This window comes from Peromyscus californicus, unplaced genomic scaffold, assembly GCF_007827085.1.
Source record: "Peromyscus californicus insignis strain IS unplaced genomic scaffold, ASM782708v3 Scaffold_21__1_contigs__length_65335640, whole genome shotgun sequence".
Taxonomy (NCBI): Eukaryota; Metazoa; Chordata; class Mammalia; order Rodentia; family Cricetidae; genus Peromyscus; species Peromyscus californicus.
The window spans coordinates 44,110,447-44,135,324 of record NW_026294514.1 but is presented as its reverse complement, the minus strand read 5'-3'; the positions used below and the strand labels follow the sequence as shown (position 1 = coordinate 44,135,324).

Below are 24,878 nucleotides of genomic sequence, written 5' to 3'. Positions count from 1 at the left end.
TCACTTCTTGAATCCAAACTTTGGATTGCCACATTTTAAAAAAGGAAAGCTGATTTTTTTTAAAATGTTTACTAATACTTCATATTTTTAAAATATTTTGAATCACCGGGCAGGGGTGACACATGCCTTTAATCCCAGCTCTTGGGAGGCAGAGGCAGGTAGAGCTCTGTGAGTTCAAGGGCAGCCTGGTCTACAGAGTTAGTTCCAGGACAGCTAAGGCTACACTGAGAAACCCTGTCTCGAAAAACAAACAAACAAAAAAATACTTTGAATCAATAGAAAACAGGATGGTGGTTGCCAGAGTGGCACAAGGGGAATTGAGAGTTGTTCAATGGTGCAAAGACTCATTTATTTGGGGTAAATTCTAGAATTCTGCGATACAATCTAGTGCCTCAAGCTAATGATATGGCATTGGCCACTTAGAATTCATTGAGGGTAGGCCTCCTGTCAAATGTTCTTGTTGCAACAATAACATCAGCAACAAGAATAATTAGAGCAAAGGGACACAAAGTAACTTCTGGAAGGTTACAGGCATCACAAGTGAGTGAAGCTGGCCAAACCCATCTAGTTGTCTTGTAAGGTAGGGCCAGCTCTGGATATCAACTAAACCTCCACAGGCTGCTTAAAAGATAACAAGACCTCTGAACCCAGTTACTACCCAGTCCAGACCTGGGTCTTTGGTCTTTGAGACACCTGAGAACAGGAATCAAGAACCCAGTTACCAAGAGACAATTTAAGTCCTTTTCTGCCAAAGCAGTGATGTCATAATGGCAACAATGATTACTCAGACTTAAGCCTCTGAGAAGCCTGGTTTAGAATTCTGTCTTGGATTTTGTGAGCACAGATTAGTAAAACAATCCCTACAAACCGGAAACAGCCTTGGTGTGTGGATCTCTGTAGCATTTCTAGTACAAAAGAATAGCAAAGACATGTGACTCAGTCCAACACTTTGTTTCCAGAAGTTTCTTATCAAAACCCCTAAAGACATCTGAGCAGCAGAAAATACATGGGACAAGGACTTTCTACTGCCCTTCAGGTGTGTACTTCTACAGAATGATCGCCTGATTTCCAGTGTTGCTGTAAATAATCAAAGATCAAGACTTTCAAATGTGAATTAAAAAAAAAAGATTGAAAAATAAGATAGCAGGACTTTCTATCTGATTCTACCCAAGGAATTTCTAATTTTACCCCCCTCCCTTTTTTTTTTTGCCAAGAAAAAACATGGCCATTCTTTGCTTTGATTCTTTCAGATAATAAAACAGAGCCATTTGGGAGAACACATTTGTCTTGTTTAATCTTTTTTTTTTTTTTTGCAAATTAAAGAGAAATCAGCTATTAACTCATTTATGATGTTCAGAATATATGATTACTTTAATTCTTCAATGCTTGCTTCCAGTTTTTCCACAAGGGCGCCAGAAAATTCACCCACTTTCTCTTCTTTTTTATAAAACTGGAAAGTTGGGAGGCAAAAGACATCACGGTCCTGCACCAGCTGTTCACAGTCATCAGCGTCCACTTCCAGAAACACCACGTCCTCATGTTTCACAGAGAGAGAATGGAAATACGGCCGCATGGCTCTGCAAGGCCCACACCACGAGGCGGAGAAGTCCACAGCCACCAGTTTCTCCCCAGCCTCTTTAAGCGCCTCCTCAAATCCCTCCTTGTCTATGACCACTCTCACAAAGTCTTCCTCTAGAGACACTGTTTCTTCTTCCAAGTGTGAGATTTTGCTTTCCTTAGGTAGCTTTTCATCTTCTGAGGACTTGATAATATTACCTTCCTGGGACTGGATGGTGTCTTCTGGGGACTTAGTGATTTCTCCCTCCTTGGAGGGAACTTTTAAGGGCTTGTGGATTTTAACATCTTCGGACGCGATGGTGTCCTGTGAGGACTTGGGGATGTCACTCTCCTTGGAATGGATGGTGTATTTTAAGGGTTTGTGGATTTTAATATCTTTGGACAGGATGGTGTCCTGTGAGGACTTGGGGATGTCACTCTCCTTGGAATGAATGGTGTATTTTAAGGGTTTGTGGATTTTAACATCTTCGGACAGGATGGTGTCCTGTGAGGACTTGGGGATGTCACTCTCCTTGGAATGGATGGTGTATTTTAAGGGTTTGTGGATTTTAATATCTTTGGACAGGATGGTGTCCTGTGAGGACTTGGGGATGTCACTCTCCTTGGAATGAATGGTGTATTTTAAGGGCCTGTGGATTTTAACATCTTTGGACAAGAGGGTGTCCTGTGAGGACTTGGGGATGTCACTCTCATTGGACTGGATGGTGTCTTTTAAGGGTTTGTGGATTTTAATATCTTTGGACAGGATGGTGTCCTGTGAGGACTTGGAGATGTCACTCTCCTTGGAATGGATGGTGTATTTTAAGGGCCTGTGGATTTTAACATCTTTGGACAAGAGGGTGTCCTGTGAGGACTTGGGGATGTCACTCTCATTGGACTGGATGGTGTCTTTTAAGGGTTTGTGGATTTTAATATCTTTGGACAGGATGGTGTCCTGTGAGGACTTGGGGATGTCACTCTCATTGGACTGGATGGTGTCTTTTAAGGGCTTGTGGATTTTACTATCTTTGGACAGGATGGTATCCTGTGAAAACTTGGGGATTTGACTCTCCTTGGACTGGATGCTGTCTTTTAAGGGATTGTGGATTTTAGCATCTTTGGACAGGATGGTGTCCTGTGAGGACTTGGGGATATCATTCTCCTTGGACCAGATGCTGTCTTTTAAGGGCTGGTGGATTTTAGCATCTTTGGACAGAATGGTGTCCTGTGAGGATTTGGGGATGTCATTCTCATTGGACAGGATGGTGTCTTCTAAGGACTTGGGAGTATCATCTTCCTTGGATTGGATAGTATCCTCTGATGACTTGGGATGGATGCTGTTTGCTGCAGGATTGTGGGTAGTCTCTTGTTTGGGATGGGTGGTTTTTGCCAAGGATTTGGGCATGTTGCTATGCTTTGTCTGCATGGAGTGGCCCGACGTCTTAGAAATGTTTTTCTGTTTTGGATTATCAGCTTTGACTGAGAACTTTGAGGTGTTGCCCTGTTTCAGCTGTGTGGTTTTTGCTGAAGACTTGGAACTATTTCCATGTTTAGGATGGACGGTATTTTCTGAGAACTCGGGGGTGTCACTAACCTGTTGTGAGATCTCAGACTCCTCTGTGGACATATGGAGTGTGTTGCTGACCATGGGAACAATGGCCTTCTCTTTGGCCCACTTTGTGTCCAAGAACCCTGGGACCAGAAGAGCCTCATTTTTGGATAGACCCTGTAATGGATTTTCTGAACAAAAATAAATAAATAAAATAGAAATGCAAAAGAAGAAAGAAAAGACTGAATATCTAAACCAAGGAAGACTTATGCTTAAAGAGATCATGAATGAATCTTATGAATAATGTACAAATCTGAGTAACTTCATTCATCAGAGAGCCAGGCACCAGTGATGCTTATGTGGGTCTCAAATGTATTTCTTGCATTAACAACAACTTTCCTTTCTTGGTTTAACCCAGCCACCTGCTCCCCAAATTCATGGACCCCTAAGGTAACCCTCTTCCTTCTTACCATTGGTGTCAATTTCCTTTGCTAGCCCTTGATGGTTTAGTTTCATGGCTGGCTCTTCAGGGGCTCCTGCTTGAACACTGTTCATGTCCAACCCCTCGTCTTGGCTCATTTTTTTGGAGGGGGGTCCTTCTTAGATTTTTCTTCTAGAGCCAAACTAAGAACAAAGCGTGCTAACAACGTAATGCTCAGGCGGCACTCCACAGCTGATGTTCCCAACCAGGACTCCGACAGGAGCATGTGAAAGCTTCATGGCAGCCTCAGGGCTGGTTGTCATGCTGTGGGAGGCTGTGGATACATAAACAGGCATTATTTCCTCAAGTACAACCAACCACTGAGGTAAGATCCATTGTGATCAGCACCTAACAGATGGGAAAACTGCCTCAGAGAAGTTATATGGCCAAGATAGGTCAGGGTACAAAGCCTATGCTCAAATATTATTCTGGACTCTACTCTTTGCCAAATAGTCTGTCTACACTAGGAGTATAAACCAACTTTCTTATCATTTTCCTCCAGGATTTTCTAGCACCAGATTTCTCTTTATGACTCATTAATTATGTTAATTTCTTTTTCTAATACCTTAATCAAACAACTGAAGCTATATACTTTGCAAAAACATAAGATTTATTTAGCTCATCGTTCTAGAGGTTTAAGGGAATGGCACCAGCATTTGGCTCGTATGAAGGATTCGTGGCAGATGGATACGAGGGCCCCACAACGAAGAAAGCACAAACAAGAAAGTCCCATGTCGACACCGGAAGCCAGAGCGTGGAAAAGAGCTATGCTTACTCTCTTAGTTAGGGTTCCCATTGCTGTAATCAAAAACAACATGGCCAAAGCAACTTGGGGAGGAAAGGGCTTATTTGGCTTACATATCCTGCATCACAGTCCACTAAGGGAAACCGAGGCAGGGACTCAAACCGGGCAGGAATCTGGAGCTGATGCAGAGGCCATAGAGGGGTGCTGCTTCCTGGCCTTGCTTATCTTGGCTTGCTCAACCTGCTTTCTTATAGAACCCAGAACCACTAGCCCGGGGGTGACACCACCCACCATGGGCTGGGCCTCCCACATCAATCACTAGTTAAGAAAATGCCCTACATACTTGTCCACAGCCCAATCTCATAGAGGCAATTTCTCAATTGGGGGTTGCTGTGGGATAATGTTCTTGTACACTGTAAAGACTTGTCCCTTGAATTGGTTTAATAAAATGCAGATTGGTCAGTAGTCAGGCAGGAAGTATAGGTGGGGCAACCAGACTAGGAGAATTCTGGGAAGAGGAAGGGCAGAGTGAGGAGTTGCCAGCCAGATGCAGAGGAAGCAAGATGAGAATGCTGCACTGAGAAAAGGTACCAAGCCACATGGCTAAACATAGATAAGAATTATGGGTTAATTTAAGTGTCAGAGCTAGCTAGTAATAAGCCTGAGCTACCGGCTGAGCATTTATAAGTAATATTAAGCCTCTGAGTCAATTATTTGGGAAGTGGCTGCTGGGTATTTGGGAACAGGCAGGCAGAAGAGAAACTTCGCCTAGCGGGGATCCCCACTCTGAGATGACTCCAGCTTGTGTCAAGTTGACATAAAACTAGCTAGCATGCTCTCCTCACAAGAACTAACTTAGGATCATGAAAACTACCTTAATCCCTCCTGAAGGAAGAATCCACAAAGACCTCTAGACCACCTCTCAACATTCCTATACTAGAACCAAGCTTCCAACTCAGGAACAAACTACAGTACTCACTGTAACTATCTCCTCTGCATCTCCTCTGAGGAACACCACAGGACAGCCAATATGCATGTCTTGCCAGACACCCTCTTCCTGTCCCCATGAGCCCTACTTAATTCTACCATCCTCCTGCCTTTCACCTGAAGAGCAGCTCCCTGTGGCTAGTCCCAGTTGAATCAGCCAAGGGTACCTCACTATGCATAACTGTACTCACATTACCTTTACACAAGGCTCAGGATGGAGCGCAGCAGTAAAGTTGGCATGGACTGAGTTCCATCTTTAGCAACACACACACACACACACACACACACACACACACACACACACACACACACATACACACCTTTGCAGATAGAATTCTGTTATTTTGAGGTCACTTGCTTGTTTTCCACATTTACTCGGCATAGCACATCTAGCCCCAGAAATGTGTGTGAAAAAGAAAGTTTTGCATTTAAGAAAAAGTTTTCAATTTAATTTTATGTATAAATTTTTTGTTTTGCCTGCTTGTATGTCTGGGCACCACTTGCATGCCTGGTGCCCACAGAGGCCAAAAGAGGGCATCGGGTCCCCTGAAATTAAAGTTACAGACAGTTGTGAGCTGCCATCTGGGTGCTGAGAGCCAAATCTATGTCCTCTGGAAGAGCAGCCAGTGCTCTTAACCACTGAGTCATCTCTCCAGCTCAAGTTTTGCATTCTTGACATATACCTTTTTTTTTTCTTTTTACAAATTTTCATGTTTCTTTCACCACGCTATAAGAAGTCAAAATTACGAAGGTTGTCTAAACAGTGGCGTGCCCCTGTTGTCTGTAGAAGCTTTGAAAACGTCTACTAGGAGTGATTTCATTATCACTGGGCTTTGACATCAAACATTCTATTAAGGAGGAAAGTAAAGGTGGTATCAGTAAACTCATTTTTTTTTTTAAAGCATTTATTTATTTTTATTTATTTATTTTTTTTTAGTTTTTCGAGACAGGGTTTCTCTGTGTAGCTTTGCGCCTTTTCCTGGAACTCACTTGGTAGCCCAGGCTGGCCTCGAACATTTTTTTAATCGAATATATTTTATCTGTTCTTTGACAATTTCAAACAACGTGCCTTGATCACCTCTACCCCCTGACAGCCCCCCTTCCCCACCTCCCCAGGCATTCTCCACACATTTCCTTCCTCGCTTCACGTCTCCTCTTTGGCAGCCTGCTGAGTCCGATTAGCACTGCCTGTTGGGACCTTGACTGATCTTGTCGACTTGGTCTTGTGTAGGTAGCCGCTGACTGCTGCTGTGAGCTCCCAACAGCCCTGTCACACCCAGAAGACGGCATGTCCCAGCGCCCCTCCCCCCTCCCGGATCCCTGCCTCTTTCAATCTCTCTGCTCTGTCTTCCCTGATGATCCGTGAGCTCTGTGCGGTGTGGAGGGCTGAGGCCCAATAGGTCACTTATTCTCCGTGCTCAGACGGTTGTTGCTGTCACGAAAGGGATATCCTTGAGTGTGGTGATATTGTGTCCCCCCAATATATTGTACATCCTAATAAACTTATCTGGGGTCAGAGGACGGAACAGCCACTAGACAGACATAGAGGCCAGAAAATGGTGGCACACACGCCTTCAATCCTAGCATTCTGGAGGCAGAGATCCATCCGGATCACTCTGAGTTCAAAGCCACACTGGAAACAGCCAGGCATGGTGACTCATGCCTTTAATCCCAGGAAGTGATGGCAGAAAGGTATTTAAGGCGTGAGGACCAGGAACTAGAGCCTGATTAAGCTTTTAGGCTTTTGAGCAGCAGTTCAGCTGAGATCCATTCTGGATGAGGACTCAGAGGCTTCCAGTCTGAGGAAACAGGATCAGCTGAGGAATTGCCAAAGTGAGGTGGCTGTGGCTTGTTCTGTTTCTCTGATCTTCCAGCGTTCACCCCAATGCCTGGCTCCGGGTTTGTTCTTATTAATGAGACCATTTAAGATTCGTGCTACACTTGAGCCTTGTTCATTGTGATGTAAACTTCGTTCCTGGATGTGGGCTTTACAAGGCCACAGGAAGTGAATGGGTTATGACATTATGATGTAGATGAGACTTCCTAGCCGAGAGGAAGAAGTGAGAGCATCTCCCCTTCCATGCCCTAAGTGGGGAAGCCAGAAGATAGACACATATCTCCGCCTCTCCCCTCCAGCTTGAAGCATCAGCATAGATGTTGAGCTCACAGGAAAGCTAAAAACAATGGTCTCATGTTCTTAAGGGGGAGGGGGACAGGTCCGGGGCAGGAAGAGCCACATCCAGATGGATTCCAGAGCCTATCCAGTACTCTTCCTGGATCACAACATCACAACATGGGCCAGCAGCAGAGGGTGAGTTCATGCCTAAGACAGTGGGCAGGCCCTGGCCCTTCCAGCACACAGGGGTGATGCCAAGGATCTAGCAGTCCTGCACATACCTGAGTGGGGCTGGAAACACTTAGACCAGTGGACCATGGAAGCCTAGAGAAAGCAAAGAGGCCATACTGCTGGGAAAGGGGTTGTGATCAGAGGCAAGAATCACTCTGTATCAGAAAGAGTGCAGTGTCTCCTGCTACGGTGAGGGATTGCTTGTGCTTCCCAGACCAGGGCTAAGCAAAGCCAGGCCACTTCATATGAGAAAACAGCAAGAAGTCAGGGTGCCGAGCACAGTGGTCCCATATAACCCTGTGCACCCACCTGCATGGAAAGGGGAGAAACCTGAATCACAGGGTTGATGCTACAGTGAAGAGAGCCCTGGGTGCTGAAATTCTACGAATGAGCACGTTTAATTTGACAAGCCTGCTCCTCCCAAGCCCCCACTTAATCCCATTGAGGAAAGGCCCAGAGGGAAAATTAGATCCATTTTAGAAAACACTTGAAGCTACATTACACCTGCCTATCTTAGCGAAAGAGAGGGAGTCTGCACCCGCCTGCTGCTGTCTTGGAGATCTTGGTCATGTGTGAGGCTTGGCAAAGCTGTGCTGTTTGTTTCTCCCTGGCTTATGCAGTTCGTGGATTTCAAGACACTTGAAATATTGACAGTGCTGAAGAATTTCCATTCCACTTGTCATAACGGATGCTCTCCTTCAACACCGGCACGTCTCCCAGTTGTCAGGAACCCTTATGTGAGTCTGGGTGTGTCTTAGGAAGCAAACAACCAGCTATTTTCAGCATGAGGTGGTTTAGGCAGTTATGAAATGGCCTGAAAGGATCTCATTTGGTCTCCAATCACTGCACAGTACTACAGAACAGAACTGCCCGTGGGGCTGCAGCCTCCAAGACTCCAGGAAGGCAGGGAGGTAGGAGGCCACCACTACCACCACCCAGGCTGGCTTCAAGAACTTTCTACTAGAGATATAATCGCAGAGACAGCCTCTGGATTTCCTCTCCGCTCAAAGCTAGAGGTAAACATGGGCGTTTGCTCCTACATTCCTTTCTGCAAGGCTCCCATGGGAACAAGCAGAGCCAGGTGTAAATAGCAGCAGAGCCAGGTGTGAATAGGAGCGGAGCCGGGTGTGAACTGTGGCCTCCTCAAGCAGGTTCGTCACTAGGAGAATCTAAGATGCACCTAGAACCCGGCTGCAAAGGGCCACAACTACAGCACTGAGCAGCCTGCCAGAAGGAAACTGGGATTCGCACCGAGAATTCACTCCTGCCTCTACAGGAAGAGTACTGTGGACTGGCCCCCCATACGCTAAGCTGGCATAAACTGTGTTTGATTTACATTACAGATTCCTGACAGAAGAACGAGAAAGCTGATACGTGGAACAAAAATAAAACCGACCCATTTTGTCTGTGTTGGTTATGTTTCCTGCCGCATAGACAAAATATCCGTCAGAAGTGGGTCAAGGTGTATGTTGGCCCACAGTTTCAGAGAGTGTTCAGTCACCATGGCAGGGAAGGCATGGGCCAGCAGTTTAGTGGCAGTGGGAGTCCACGGAAGAGGCTTGTTCACGTGAGCAGAGAACAGGACTGGAAACAGGCATGGGCCATAACCATCAAACCCCAACGTGGCAGCCTGACCTCACCTCCCAAAGTTTCATAATTTGCCAAATTCTGCCATCAGTTGGGGACCAGATTTTTAAACATGAGCCTGTAGGGACTGTTAGCCAGAGGCTTTTCTGTGTCCCACCTGGTTTTGCAGCCACTTATAAAATAATCATTCAGAGGCTTGATATTAATTACAAACTATTTGGCTTATGTCTCAGGCTTATTATTAACTAGCTCTTACAACTTAAATTAACCCATTTCTATTCATCTGTGTATTGCCACGTGGCCATACCATTACTGGTCTGCTGGCATTTTGCCCTTGGGCAGCTGGATGGCATCTGCCTAACTCCTCCCTTCTTGTCCCTGTATCTCTGCTTGGATTTCCCACCTCGCTCTTTTCCTGCCTTACCATAGGCCAAAGCAGCTTTATTTATTAACCGATGGGAGCCACACATATTCACAGCATACAGAAAGACATCTCACATCAGGGAACCATTTCAGACAAAACCCACTCAATGCCCATCTTCAGAACTTATTGCTATTAGTATTTTGACTCATATGGTTTTTTCTATATGCTTATAGATATTTTCTTTCTTTTAAAAATAATTTATTATTACATATGTGTTGTGGATACATCTGGGCCAAAGCCTATATGTGGAAGCCAGAGAACAACTTTCAGGAACCAGTTTTCTCCTTCCATTATGTGGGTCTCAAGGATCAAACCCAGGTACCGGTAGCTAGGGCGCCAGCCTCCAGCTACCACCAGGGTAACAAAAAAATCCAGGAAGGCGGCAAGGGCTTAAGAAAAATTCTTATCTATCTGAGGGCTAGACTTTTTTTTTAATATGAGGATACTTAGAAATAAGTTTCTATCTATCTGAGGGGCAAAATAAGGAAACACACATGCTTTCTGATGGCAACTTCCTCTTTTACTACATCTTTTAAAAAAATCTCTTGCCGGGCGGTGGTGGCGCACGCCTTTAATCCCAGCACTCGGGAGGCAGAGCCAGGCGGATCTCTGTGAGTTCGAGGCCAGCCTGGTCTCCAAAGCGAGTTCCAGGAAAGGCGCAAAGCTACACAGAGAAACCCTGTCTCGGGGAAAAAAAAAAAAAAAAAAAATCTCTTGTTCCACATAGTTACATTCCACATCGTTACATTCTCCATACAACCAAGGTACATTTCACATTGTTACATTCTCCATAAATTCTTCACATAGCCATGTACCTCTTTTGCACAGTTACATCTACACATTTCTTCTCTCTACTGTTACATTCCTTCACATATTGCATGTTTTATTCACTCTTTACTCAGTTTCTCATTCATTCACTCTCTCACCCTCCTCTCATGCTTCTTCTTATCTCTCACACTTCTTTCTCTCTGTCCATACAGCTACACCCCTCACTCAGCACTCTCTCTCTCTCTCTCTCTCTCTCTCTCTCTCTCTCTCTCTCTCTCTCTCTCCCACACACACCTCACTCACTCACCCACCAACCACTCCTTACACAGCCCCTTCACATCCCTTCCTCAGCACACACACACACACACACACACACACACACACTCACTTCTGCCCAGCTCTTTTCACGGATGCCTCACATTGCTCTGCACAGCCCCTCTCTCTACACCACGGCTGCTCCTTTCACAGCCAAACTCTGGACAATTATAAGTTACATTTTCAGGGCCTTACCCATTCTCATAACACAAGATAAGTCACATAGTTTCTCTTAGGCTAGTAATGTCACAGTGACCCGTGCACGTAGCTCTAAGTTGGTGAGGGATCCCAGACAGTAAACAATTGGCTGAACCTTGAGCATTCAGGCTACGTGCAGAAAGAGAACCACTGAAGGAAGCTATATCTCAATGTAAACAGTCTGGCCCTGATTTAGCAATAAGCAATACTATTAGTCTGGGAATTAGTCTTTGTGCAATTAGAATTTTCTGCAGAGGCAGCTTAGTCTGTTTTGAATTTGTTCTGAAGTCTAAAATTAGCTGTCTTAGTGACTGAGGATAATTTTACTTTCCTGTGTCAGTAGAGAAGAATATTCTGGTATTATTTCTATACATCAGAATTATACAACTTAAACAGAAATCATCTTCCTGACCATCCACAACTATAAGTGTGCCCAAAGATATAAAACACACTACCAATGGGCTGTGGAGGTATAATGGTGGCATAGTAGAAAGTTACAGACAGAAAACAACCAGTTTCCACAGCCAGTGACCCCCACAGCTTTGCCAGGTGGGGCTCCTCATCAGGGAATTACACGTCTGGTGGGTCGACTTGTCAAACACTAGTTGTCACCTGCTGTATACTCCCATGGCCCTCGGTACCTATGCTGTCAGGCTGGGTAGCAGGCTCCTTCACTCCCTGAGCCATGTTGCTGGCCTGATTATAGATAGAATCCAAGGAGAACCTTCTTTCTGTTTTAAGGGTGATATTATTTTTAGTTATGTGTTAGGTGTGCATGTGTGAGTGGGGGTGCCCACCAAGTCCAGAAGGGGACACCTGATCCCCTGGAAGTGGAGTGATAGGTGCTTGTGAGCTTCATGATGTAGGCAGCCAGGAACCTAACTCAGGTCCTCAGTGAACTTTTAAACACTGAGCTCCTCTAAAATTTTCCAAAAGAGTGTTTTATAATCCTTTTTGCTTAAGAAGTGTCTCGGTGTTCTTTCACAGCCGGAGGCCCAGGAACCAACCTCTACCTCTTGGCCTCTTTCTTTCAATTGACCATTTCCTGCCCTTCGAGTCTTCCTGGTGGGTGCTTGCACAGAGAACTGAGTATTCGTTATATTATGGGCTTTTACTTCCAATCTCCTTAAGACTTAACTAATTGGCTTGAAAAGTATTAGCAAGTTTCCTTTCAGTTAGAGTTTATCTGATATGTTCCTCATGTTCAGACTAGAGTCTTAGGGAGGAAGACTGGAGGTAAAGTGCTATCTTCACCCTTATATTATAAATTAAATATATTTAGAGTTCACACTACCAACAAGACTCATCTCCAATGCCTTTGAACTTGAGCACCAGGCTGAGGGACTATTGTTCTGTTTCTCTGTTGAATGCTTACTTCCTTCCCCTTCCTTCCCTTATTGCACAGGAAAGAAGGGAAGGAAGGAAAGAAGAGGGAGGGAGGGAGTGTGGTAGGTCACTATTCACAGCCATGCTCAAGAGGAATATCCTATATAAATCACTTAGAATTCTTCTGTTTGGGGGTTTGTTCTCCATTTTTTCATTCAGTCATTTGTTCATATCAGAAGTTGATTCATGGATGTTCGATTTATACTTTGTTTTGTAATCTGGTACTGGGTTATTTATTTCATCATACAGCTTGTCCCAGCTTTGGCATTTGAGAACGTTTTCAAATGGCTCCTGCTTCCCTTTGACATGAGTTTACCTTTGCAAACGTCTGTGCTTTCTGCTTACAAGATGTTTACAATCATCAGTACTGACTGTCAGCACAGCAGTGTGCAGAATCATCTAGGAGACAAGATTGTGGGCATGTGTGTGAGGGCTTACCTAGATCAGCTTCATTCAGGTCAGAAGTGATATGGGGGCGCCCACCAGTGAAGACTACTCAGACATGGGTTTAAGCCAATAGAAAGTCTTAGGGAGCCGGCCCGGCTGGTGGCTACGTTGGCTATTCAGGATCCCAGTGGAGGCCCATGTCTTTTTTCAGGGTGAGCTTTTAAGCACAAAAACCATATCCTGGGTTGACATGCCTCCATAAACAAGAACAGTTAGATGGAAGCAGATCTATAGAGGCTAAAAGGCAAGGTTAGTACATTTAGAGACTGTCCCAGAACTATGGGCTTCGAAGGATTAGGTCTTTTTCTCATTTTGACAGATAATGCCATCTACATTTTAGTTTTATAGTCCAAATAGTACTTCATCATGGAGTTAGTTGTGCTATGGTCTGTTCCAGGAAGGATCACCTTCCTATGGGCTGGGTTCCTGGACTGAATAAAAAGGAGAAAACAAGCTAACACCAGCATTCAGCAATCTCTACTTCCCAAATGCAGATGTAACGTGACCAGTGTCCTCAAGATCCTGTCACCATGACTATACCCTTGAACTTGAGCCAAAACAAACCCTTTCCTTCTTCTATCCTTAAGTTTCTTTTGTCAGGCATTTTATTACAGGATCAAGAAATCAAGACACTTTGCCAAGTTCATCTAGTACAACGGTTCTCAACCTGTGGGTCTCGACATATTTCTGATGGTCTTAGGAACAGACACTGCTCAGTGGCAAAATTACAGTTATGAAGTAGCAATGAAAATAATTTTATGGTTGGGGTCACCACAACATGAAGAACTGTATTAAAGTGTCACAGTATTAGGAAGGTTGAGAACCACAGGTCTAGTCTATTCACTGTCCTGGTTCTAGAATCCTGCTTTTCTAGGTTCCCTTGATCAGAGAATAACACTTAGCAACAGATTAAAGATGTGTGCCACCACAATGAGCTAGATAATACATTTTAATTGGCTATGAAAAGCAAATGCTAAGAATTTGAGAGCAAATAGTTTATTTGGGAGATCCCCCCTAAACACGTGTCTGGTAGTAATCTAGACACCTGCCTTTGCAAGTACCTGTGGTCTACATCAAGCCAGACTGACACAGACCAGTCTCAACTCCTTGGTCTCCATTTGACCAATTTGCCCAGGAGCATTTAGTCTGCCACATTCACGGCCTGCAGCCACCCTGAGAGAGTCACGGGTGTATGTAGTGACAGTCTGAGATGAGAAGTGGGTATAAACAGCTAAGGCATGTCTGTTACGGCAGATGGCACATACTAGGCACAGGCAAGCTTTAGCTCCTAGGGCCTCCTCTTGGAAGAGTCTGAAAACTTGACTCACACCGCTGGGCGCTCCATCAGGACAAAGTTAGGAGCCGAGGTCCTGTTTTGACTTCTAGTATGATGTTCAAAGCTCTCTTGTATGAATAATTACTGGGAAATCTGTCTGAAGCGGTTTTGGTAAGATCTAAATTATTTCTAAGTTTGTTGATGTTTTCATCAAACATGTTGTTCAAAAGATGATAAAAGCACATGCCTTCTGGTCATAGTTCCACTGCCTTCTGCATCCATCTACCAGTGCTCACCCTTAAAGGGATCCAGCCATGGGAAATAGCAGACTCCTTCCTACAGACTGTCCACTTTCAGAAACAATGGACCTGCCAAAGAGTAGAGCAAATGAACAAGCACCATTAACCATCTCTTAGAGCAGTAATTTGATGTTGAGAGTCACCATGCTGGACTTCCTGAGGAGGAACCCCATCTCAAGTACGGCACCCAGTGGGCTTTAATGACAACAAATAGAAACAAGTTCACAAGTTTAATGAGAAACAATTAAAGGTGGATTTCACAAGTTTAGTGAGAAACAATTAAAGAAGACTCAGGTTCCATCTTCTAAACCTAGCTGTAAGTACAGTTTAATATCCAGCAGCCACTGGCTTCACCTTGACCTCTGTGATAGCTAATCACGATTGTCAACTTGACTACCTCTGGAGTGGACTAAAACCCAAGCAGCTGGACACAGCTATGAGGAATTTTCTGATTTGATCATTTGAGGTGGGAAGACCAGCCCTAAATCTGGGCCACACTTTCTGGTGGCAGCCCACATAAAAGGACACAGAGGAAAGCTTTTTGCCTTTTGTCTGTTTGCCCTTACTCTTGATGGTAACTTCACCTGTCCGGTGCAGAGGCATTCCTTCACTGGTATTAGAACCTGCTTCTTTGGGACTCCAACTTAGACTGAAGACCAGCTGAGACATCTAGCTTCATGGATTAAACAACTACAGAATCCTTAACTTTTCCATCAGGAGAGAGCCTCTGTTGGACTGGCCAGACCATAGCCTGTAAGCCATCCTAACAAACCCCTTTTAATACATATAGATTTAATCATTTAATCATTAAATCACAATTTAATACATATTCATCCTATAATTCCACTCATTCTATAATTCTATTCCTAGAGAATCCTGGCTAATACAAACTCTGAATAAAGGAACGGGGAGAGATGAAGGGAACCGTTCCCATACGACTTTTGCAAACCGTTCACAGAAGATGCAAAAACAGAACATTGGAAAGCAAATGTTTGAGTCAAAAAAGTTTAAAATGCCACCAACCAGGACACAGTCCCAGTCCCTCAGCCCTCCCATCTAACCACACTTGATGAAATGGGAGTCATGTGACCCTAAGTCATTCCTCTCCTGCCAAAACATAAGCTGTTGGGGATAGAGACAAGCCTTGGTGGCTCCTGGCCTCTGGCACGGTGTGCCTCGTCACAGATGCTCAGTGGCAACTGTACAATAGGACCGAAATGTCTGTGTCCTGCCAGCTCCTCTTTTTCTTTCTTTCTTTCTTTTTTTCTTTCTTTCTTTTTTTCGAGACAGGGCTTGTCTGTGTAGTTTTGGTGCCCATCCTGGATCTCGCTCTGTAGCCCAGGCTGGCCTCGAACTCACAGAGATCCACCTGGCTCTGCCTCCCGAGTGCTGGGATTAAAGGTGTGCACCACCACCGCCCAGCTCTTTTTTCTTTTGACCCTCCAAGGTGCTACTTGATTAACTTCAGAAGAGGGGAGAGAATCAAACCATCATTTCAGGGCTAGACTCATCGTGTTAAGTATACGCTATCACTATCTTTGATAGCACTATTGGAACTTAATGCTAACCTACGGTCCCCAAATCTATAATGATTAGAAGGGTGAGGAGAAGCTGAGAAAAGAGAAGCAAATAGGGATTGCCAGTGGCCACGGGAGAGGAGCTGCAGACAGCAGTGGAGCTTACGAACACAGCCCAGAGGATAACAAAACTACTCTGGGTCCATCCTGGAGAGGCAAAGCCCTGGGGGGATTGTCTCCAGGACACCCCTGGCTTCTGCCGTGCGTCCTCCGGCTTGCCGCTGCCATGTTCCTGCTGTAGTCGGCACGGTGTGATTACTATATGAAGGGACCCCACTGTATCTAATACAGTGTGATTGCTGCTTGGGAAAACCCCACTCCTCACCGGGCAATTGACTTGCAGATCATAATGAAGATGATTTTTATAAGAGCAATGATGATTCGTTAGATCTATGATTTAATCAGACTTTCTGAGTCAGCCTAAAAGATACAGGTAGTTAGGGCAGTTAGTAAAGATGATTAGAGAAATGGTTTAGGTTATTCTGCCAATTGCTTCAAAAAGAGATACAAAAAAGGCAAATATAGGCTAAAAATCACCTTCCCCTTTGTTAGATGTGAGATTTGCAGAGGACGGAAAATAAGAACAAGGAAGTTTCATGTGTTGTAGAACCACGAATTCTGCCTGTAGAAAAACAGGCGGATGATCAAAGAAAACAATTATGTCCCTACACCCCAGGTTAGTCCTGAGTTCCTTGGTCATGTAACTTACAGAATTAATCACAGGCCCCAGTGTGCACCTTGAAAAAGCAAAGTTGTGAGAGAAAATTATACGACCCTATTGTGTGTAAAGATAACCATCTCTAACAGATGGTTAGCAGACCACTCACTTAAAGTTTCTCTTGAGTAGTATTAAGACTAGAAATCTATCACACTGAAACCTCGAACAGCTGCCTGCCCGTTCAAAGGAACTGACTGAAATATACTGAGCTTGCTTAAAACTTCGTTAATTAGTAATAAAAGAATCATTGCTTTGGGGGTGAAGATGTTATGGTGGGAAAAATAATAAAAAAAATTTAACACTTGTGATCTTTTGTTTGTTTGTTTGTTTTGTTTTTTGTTTTGTTTTGTTTTGTTTTTTTCAAGACAGGGTTTCTTTTTGTAATGGCCCTGGCCATCCTGAAACTCGCTTTGTAGATCAGGCTGGTCTCGAACTCAGAGATCCACCTGCCTCTGCCTCCTGAGTGCTGGGATTAAAGGTGTGTAGACCACTGCCGCCTAGCCATAACTTGTGACCTTAATAGGATTTCTTCTTGTAATCTTAACATGATTTCTTCTTATGTAAATGACTTGTTTTTGGAAAATATGTAATGAGATTATGACTAGTCTTCTCTTGCATAGAAATCTTTGTCTTAGGAGGTATAAAAGGGTTAAGGGAGAAACGTAAGACAGAAAAAGAATATCCAGCAGGGAGAAAAATAAAATGAAGAATTAAGCTTTGGCCCTCAGAAAAAAAGTCTCCTGTGTGTGTGTGCAGCTCCGCCAATGCCACACCTCCTTTCCAGTTTCTGAGCTGCTGAAAGTTGTTCAAGATGAGCTTTACAATCAAGGGATGCGCTTTACAACAGAGAGGAAAGCAAGCCAGTGTGGAGGGGCCGGACCAGGGGTCACAGCCAGAGATAAAGGCGGGGCTTGACATGGGTTGTAGAGTTAGAGTTTCATTTGACTTGCAGTGTGTGGGGGGTGTTATCTGAATGGGCAATGTCTCTCCACAGGTCCAGATTTTTGAACACTGGTTTAGTTGGTGACACTTTTGGGGGTTTATGGAACCACAGCAAGGCCTGAGGGTCAAAAGTAAATTTCAGAGAAATCTGTTCACAATAGCTGAAATATTAAGAACCTATGAAACTGGAACTGCTGAGAGAATGTTGAACACGAACTCACTAACAGAGTAGCCTGGGGTTTGTGCACCTGAGAAGGGCGCCTGAAGCAAGGCACCCATGGGGCACCCCTGTCAAGAGGGTGGGAAGTAAGGTCTCAACTCTGGAATGAAGTTAGGTCAGACCACAATTTGGAAGTCAAACACCTGAAAACAATCCTTGAAACTCTAAAGTTGAATAATAGCATCAGGAAAGTGGTCTATTGAGCAATATCAGGAACATGTATCTATGTGTGTGTGAGGAGAGGATGTGTGTGAGAGTGTGAGTGAGAGTGTATATATGTGAATGTGTGTGTGAAATGTGTGAGAGAGTGTAAGTGAGAGAATAAGAGTGTGTGCATGTGTGTGAGTGTTTGTATGAGAGAGAGTGCATGTGTGTGTGAGTGTGTGTGTGAGAGAGTGCATGTGTGTGAGTGTATGTGATAGAGAGTGTATATGAGAGAGATTATGTATGTATGAGAGAGTTGTGAGAGTGAGATTGTGTGTGAGAGTGTGAGAAGAGTATGAGAGAAGTGTGTGAGAGTATATGAGAGAAGAGTGTGTGAGTGTGTGTGAAGGAGTGTGTGTGTGAAAGAGTGTGTATGAAAGAGTATGTATGTGAGTGTGAGGATGAGAATGTGTGCAGATGAGCGTGTATGAGTGTAAGAGAGTGTGTGCATGAGAGAGTTTGCAGGTGAGAGCATTTGTGAGAGTGTTCCCATGAGTGTGAGAGAGGTGTGTGAAAAGTGTGAGAGAGAAGTGTGTGAAAGAGTGTGTGTAGAAGAGTGTGTGAATGAGTGCATATGTGTGAGTGTGTGTATGAGTATGGGGATAAGAGTGTGTGCAGGTGAGAGTGTGTGTGTGAGAGTTTGCAGGTGAGAGCATACCCATGTGAAAGCATTTTTGTGAGTGTGTAAGAGTATGTGAGAGTGTGTGTTCATGAGAGTGTGTGTTCATGAGCAAGTTTGTGAGAGAGAGTGTGTGAGAGAGAGAAAGAGAGAGAGGAGAGAGACTTTTCCTTGCTCTGATGAAATACCTACAGAACAAGTTACGGGGGAAAGACATCTCTAGACTCGCAATTTCAATGTTTCAACCCCTCAGAGGCAGAAGAGGGACCAGCAGAGCTGCTCAGCCCAAGGCAGCGGGGACAAAAGCCGAGAAGGACTACAGATCCCTGGTTCAGTCCCGGATTTCAGCACCAGATGAATGAAAAATGAAATAAGAAAGGACATGACTGCTCCTAGGTATGGTGGAGGAGAGAATTCATTGTAGATATGAGGGAGGGCATAGCCAGAGGCAGAGACATCTGGGTGAGTCCAGAATGAACATTACCCTGAGCGGGGCCTTGTGAGGAGAGGGGGAAGGGAGAGAGAGCCAGGAGACCAAGACGCCAAAAGGGTAAAAGGGTAAAAAAAAAAAAAAAAAAAAAGACCACGTAGCCAAAAAGGCTGGATTATATAGGGAAGAGCTGCTGGGGGAGGGGCCGCCCAGCCCAGTCCCTGGGCTGGAGAGGTTTAGGGTAGGAGGTGGGGCATGTCAGCCATACCCTGTGTCTTAGTTAGGGTTTCTGTTGCTGCAATGAAACACCATGACCAAAAAGCAATTTGGGGAGGAAAGGGTTTATTCAGCTTATGCTTCCATATCACAATTCATCATCAAAGGAAGTCAAGACAGGAACTCAAGCAGGGCAGGATCCTGGAGGCAGGAACTGATGCAGAGGCCATGGAGGGGCTTGCTTCCATGGCTTGCTTCCCATGACTTGCTTAGTCTGCTTTCTTATAGAATCCAGGACCACCAACCCAGGGATGGCCCCATCCACCATGGGCTGGGGCCTCTCCCATCAGTCACTAATTAAGAAAATGCTCTACATCCTGATCTTGTGGAGGCATTTCTTCATTGAAGGTTCCCTTCTTTCAGATAACGCTAGTTTGTGTCAAGTTGATGTAAGACTAGCCAGCACACCCTGTAACAAGTAGGGACTGAGGGATGCTGGGAGAACCTGGGGCCAGGTCCACTTTGATACATTAAATAGGCATCCTCAGATAGCTGTTTGTCCCTAGTTTGAGCCCTGTTAGATTTGTGAAACTGTGACCTGGTTCCTCTAAGCAGACTGGACCTTCCAGTTTCCACCAAAGCATATTCAAATTTTGAATCCATCAGTGGGTCAAATGTCTGATTAGATGAGAGACTAAATGCCCACAAAGACAGCCAGAGGTGTGCCTTGCTAGTCTCCAAGCTATCTCTCAATTCAATCAAGTTGACTCAAGATTAACCATCACGAGAGGTTTGCAGAAGATATCTGTATTTAAGCAGGAAGATTGCCTAACCCAGCAAAAGACAAGGGAAGGTGGGCAGTGGAATAGAGGAACCATGGAGCCCAAGACACAGAACAGAAAAGGGAGCATCCAGAAGAGAAGTGGAGAGAGGGAGGCTGGAAAAGCCAGCATTAGGTACGTTTCTAATAGTCTTTGACAGTACAAAATGAGGAGACCATGTTAACAGAGGACCAAGATTCACTTTCTTTCATTTTGTGAGTGCAAGAGAAAGAGGGAGCGGAGGGGATGTACGGCAGCTGATCAGCAAAGATGTAAGCATGCACATAGGCTGACAGGAGCCGGGAGCAATGTGAACAAGTGTAAGATGGAAGGACCTACCCTCTGGGCCTTAGACACAAGTTAGGGGTTCTTTTTCAAACAAATAGAAAGACTGGGTATTTCTAAATCCAGGAAGAACATGAGTTGAAGCAGAGAAAGGTCAACCAGGCTTATGGGCAGAGACCAGTTTGGGCCCTGGGCTTACAGCAGCTCAGGACCTCGAACCCTACAAAGTCTAGATTGCTGACCCCAGGTGCGTGAGTTATTTCCAGGGTATTTCAAAACTTGACTGAGGGCTGAGCAATGGTTGCCACAGCAAAATCAAGGACAAGGGAAACACACAGCAACCTTCTAGAAGAATCAGACCAGCAGTTTGCGATTAGCTGTGGGTGAGTCAAACCAGCAAGCACCTTTTAATAGGGCAATTCTGCTCTTCCAGCCAGAGCTGATTAACCCTTAGCTCCCTGGGCAAAACGTGTTCTCCTGAGATGTGAAAACACATTTCAAAATAGGATAGGTCTCAGCGTGGATACAGCTCGCCCTACTTTCTCGCTGTGTAGAATTGAGAATGTCGTTCAAGTTCTCCAGGATCCTTTCTTACAAAGGATGAGATCAACTAAGGATGTCGCTGAGTGGGGAACTTCCTTGAATGTGCAAGGTCCTAGGTTCAATCCCCAGCATAGCAAGAGAAAAAAAAAATACCTTACACATTAGAACTGTGCATTTTTCTTGGATTTTTTTTTGTGGACAAACTAAGATATAATGTGAAAGTAGCTCCTGGGAACTTGTCAAGCAGAACGGATTTCATTTTCTGCAGCCCCCTTTCCCCCTAGAGCAATGAGAGTAAAGAAAGGAAGAAATAATGGCAGCTAACATTTGACCTCTAGCCCATTTTCCTGCTCTATGATCTTGGGCAACTTTGCTTTGAGTCTCGGTTCCCTCATCTGTGGAATGGAGATAGTAACAGCACCAATCTCATGAATGTTGGGGAACAGCAGCCTCTCTACTCATGTGAAGATTATTGTTTTTTAATTCTTGCCTGCTTCCATGGCCACCAGAACTTCTTTCAGTGTGGCAAAACCCTGTGATTCCAGGCAGCCGGAGTGTTGCTTTCCATGGGAGAAAGCAGCCTTTGGATTTTCCTGGAGACCCTATGCGTGGCCTCAACTCAGACGTTTGTCCCCTTAGTTTCTGAGGTACAATCGTGAGGTGTGGTCCACAGCTGAGAGCACATTATGTCTTGAGGGTGGATGCTTCCAGGATCTAGAGTTTTGTTTCAATTTTATAAAAGTAATATGAGGGTGAGTCCCGTAATCAAACACAGCAGTATTTTTACAGATAAACGGTGAAACATTTTGGAGAAACAATGATTACAAAGTGTCACATCAGTCTAGGTCTAGTTTGGTGCTAAGTGGGCCTATCGCAAGCTTGGGAAAGTCTTTCCATTGTAACACTATCTGAGTCCCAGAAGTAAGGTGTGGGTGCCTGTGACCGACACACGCCCTTCACCCAACAGGGAACTTTGGGAGCTCAATCTGCTAAGGCTTCCACCACCCACAAGTCACAGAGCTGGAAGCTGCATTCAGAGGGTTGACTTGAAGTTTCTCAGTCTCTACATGACATTGTCTTCCAAGACAGGGGATGATAACAAAAAGAACGTGGGAACTGAGAAGTCAGGAGGAGAGCCATGCTCAGCACCAGCCAAAGACCAAAGCTTTCGTTTGCTGTCCTAGCTCATTATTTACTCCACTTCATCTTGGCATTAGCTCTGGCTTGCTGTATTGTCCCCATTTTACAGGAGAAACTGAGGCCCGGGGAAGCTAAGTGCCTTGCTCATCTGAGGATTAGGAGTGGAGTAGATCCCTAGGATCTTGGTTCCTGCTCAGCAGTGAGAGTGTCTCTAAGTCAAGCCGTCTTGTCTGCAGTTGGGATTTCTGTTCCGTCCTAACGTTCTTGGTTTGCTCGTCTTTAGCTTCCTGTTTCTTCTCTATAAGTTTGGTGACTGGATGGATGGGTGGGGGCATGGAGGACTGGTTCAGCATTTGATTCACAAGAGCCCTCAATAAATCCTTATTGGAAAAGTGAGTGGATGGACAGACAGATAGGTTGCGGTGGGTAAAGAGATGCATGGGTGTCAAGGTTGTATGTGTGAATGGCTGGGTAGGTAAATAGGTGAGTGGGGAGGTGGGTGGATGAGTAAGTGTTGGGTAGGTAGTTAGGGTTGTGGGTGGGTAGATGATTGAGTGTTGAGTGTTGAGTGGGTGGGTAGATAGAGCCAGGGGTGGATGGATGAGTATATAGATTTGTGGATGGTTAGAGACAGATGGGTGGATAGTCATGTGACTTTTATAAAGAAGGTCCTTATCCACTAACTCTTGAGTGTTCAGATTCCTTCTCCAACGTAACATCCTACTAGACCAAAGTGATCAAACCTCTCAGTTTGTTGCTAATAACACAATACCACAGACTGGGGTAACTTAAGAAAGATTTGGGGTCACAGTTTGGTCTAGGGACATCAACCCACATCTGGGGTTGGCCTACTTGCTGGCAGGGTCCTGAGACAGAACAAGATATCACATGCTGAAAAACGAAGGTTATGTACAGACATGTGATCTGGTCTCTGTCACTTCTCATCAGAATTCGATCTTGCAGGCTCCACCCTGAAGTCTTTTCATTTTGTTTGTGGCGTGTGTGTATGGTGTGTGTATGCATACATGTGTGTGCCCATCCCTGCACACATATATGGAGAACATAGGAAGATATCAGGCATCCTGCTCTATCATGCTCCACCTTCTTTTCTTGATACAGAGTCTCTCATTGAACCTGAAACTCAAGTTTCTGCTGGGCTGGCTGGCTGGCCACTGCCTATCTCTATGCCCCATTACAGGAACATGGGGCCAATGCCTGGATTTATGTGGGTGTTGGGGCTCCAAACTCAGGTCTTCATGCTTACCCAGCAAGCATTCTTAACCTATGAGCCATTTCCCCAGTCATGGTAGATTGCTTTCTAGTCTCGTTTGATTACGTACAGCCTGAGCAGCTTCCCAGCGTGCCCTCGGCACCTCTCAAATGTAAAGAACATAAGGTACCACTTCACACAGGCCTTCCATCTACTCAGCACAAGCTCTCTGTGGAAAACAGAAGCTCTGCCAGTATGCTCCATCAGGCTGGCAACGATAGAGATCTTTCTAGCACACTAACGTTAGCTCAATCCTTGCTTCTTACCTCCATATCTCTCCATTTCTGGAAAAGACTGATCCCAGAGAAATATAGAGTCTAGTAAAGCACGTGCCTTGAATTGATCAAATACTATCATTTCATCATATTTGCTTCAGACTTATTTACCTATTTACCTATTTATTGAGTGATTGAGACAGGATTTCATTGTGTAGCCCTGGCTGGCCTGGAACTCACTATGTAGATGAGGCTGGAAATGAACTCCCAGAGATCTACCTGCCTTTGTTTCCCTGGTGCTAGGATTAAAAGAGTGTGATACCACGCTGGGTATTGGCTTCAGGTTTTCAGACCATGAAAATAAATGGAAATGGCTGACAGTTAAAAGCCTTTGTTCATCTCTGACCCGATTTGGTGTCATTTGTGGCACAAGTTGATGCTTTTCCTTCTTATGCTTCTACTTCCCTCCACACATCAATAAATGATCATTATTCCCCTGTGGCGGTTTGAATAGGTATGGCCCCATAGACTCATGTGTTTGAATGCTTGGCCTATAGGGAGTGGCACTCCTATAGGGGGTGTGACCTTGTTGGAATAGATGTGGCCTTGTTGGAGGAAGTGTCATTGTGGGAGCAGATTCTGAGGTCTCCTATGCTCAAGCTATGTCCAGTGTAACACACAGTCTCTTCCTGATGCCTGTGGATCAGGATGTAGAAATCTCAGCTACCTCTCCAGCACCATGTCTGTCTGCATGCTGCCTTGCTTTCTGTTATGATGATAATGGACTAAACCTCTGAAATGTAAGCCAGCACCAATTAAATGTTTTCCTTTATAAAAGTTGTTGTGGTCATGGTGTCTCTTTGCAGCAATAGAAACCCTCAGACAACCCCAGTTGTCTTTATTCATGCATCCAGGGTCACAGTTCCATTCCCCATGCTATGCAGTGAACAGCTGCTGAAGACTATTCCACAGACTCCCGTGAGTGGCTCCCTCAGGGCAGTGAAGCCTTGAACTCCACACTCTGCTTAGAAATGCATGGTGATACATTACAGACAATGCATTCATCCTAGCCCATAGCTTTCATCACGTGACCACGCTTTATTTATCTGTTTCCATAGTGGATGACAATTAGCTATTGTCAACAGTGTTTCAGTGAATATTCTCCTCCAGGTCTTCACGTGTACAGATTTACATGCTTTTTTTTTTTTATTCTGAGTTGACTTCTAACCACTTTACTGATTGTAATAAGAAAAAGATACTCGGCCAGGCGGTGGTGGTGCACCCCTTTAATCCCAGCACTTGGGAGGCAGAG

General features: G+C 44.7%; 1 protein-coding gene across 2 annotated transcripts; it reads right to left on the bottom strand.

The window, feature by feature from the left end:
• Positions 1–1,318: 1,318 nt before the first annotated feature.
• Positions 1,319–3,855, bottom strand: Txndc2 (thioredoxin domain containing 2). 2 transcript variants are annotated; one of them, XM_052749272.1, is made up of 2 exons: positions 3,577–3,855; positions 1,319–3,297 (listed from the first exon to the last, which is right to left on the bottom strand). In XM_052749272.1, the coding sequence occupies exons 1-2, from the start codon at positions 3,683–3,685 to the stop codon at positions 1,367–1,369; spliced, it is 2,040 nt and encodes a 679-aa protein (XP_052605232.1). In that variant the 5' UTR covers positions 3,686–3,855; the 3' UTR covers positions 1,319–1,366. The 2 variants fall into 2 exon arrangements, with proteins under 2 accessions (XP_052605232.1, XP_052605231.1); XM_052749271.1 differs by having other exon boundaries at positions 1,319–3,249.
• Between the last annotated feature and the right edge of the window lie 21,023 nt (positions 3,856–24,878).

What these genes read in the sequence shown, in the direction of transcription:
- Txndc2 (XM_052749272.1), bottom strand. Translation starts at nt 3,685, where the DNA reads ATGAGCCAAGACGAGGGGTTGGACATGAACAGTGTTCAAGCAGGAGCC. An exon ending in AAAGGAAATTGACACCAATG is followed by an intron (nt 3,298 to 3,576) that starts GTAAGAAGGAAG and finishes ATTTTTGTTCAG; the next exon opens with AAAATCCATTACAGGGTCTA.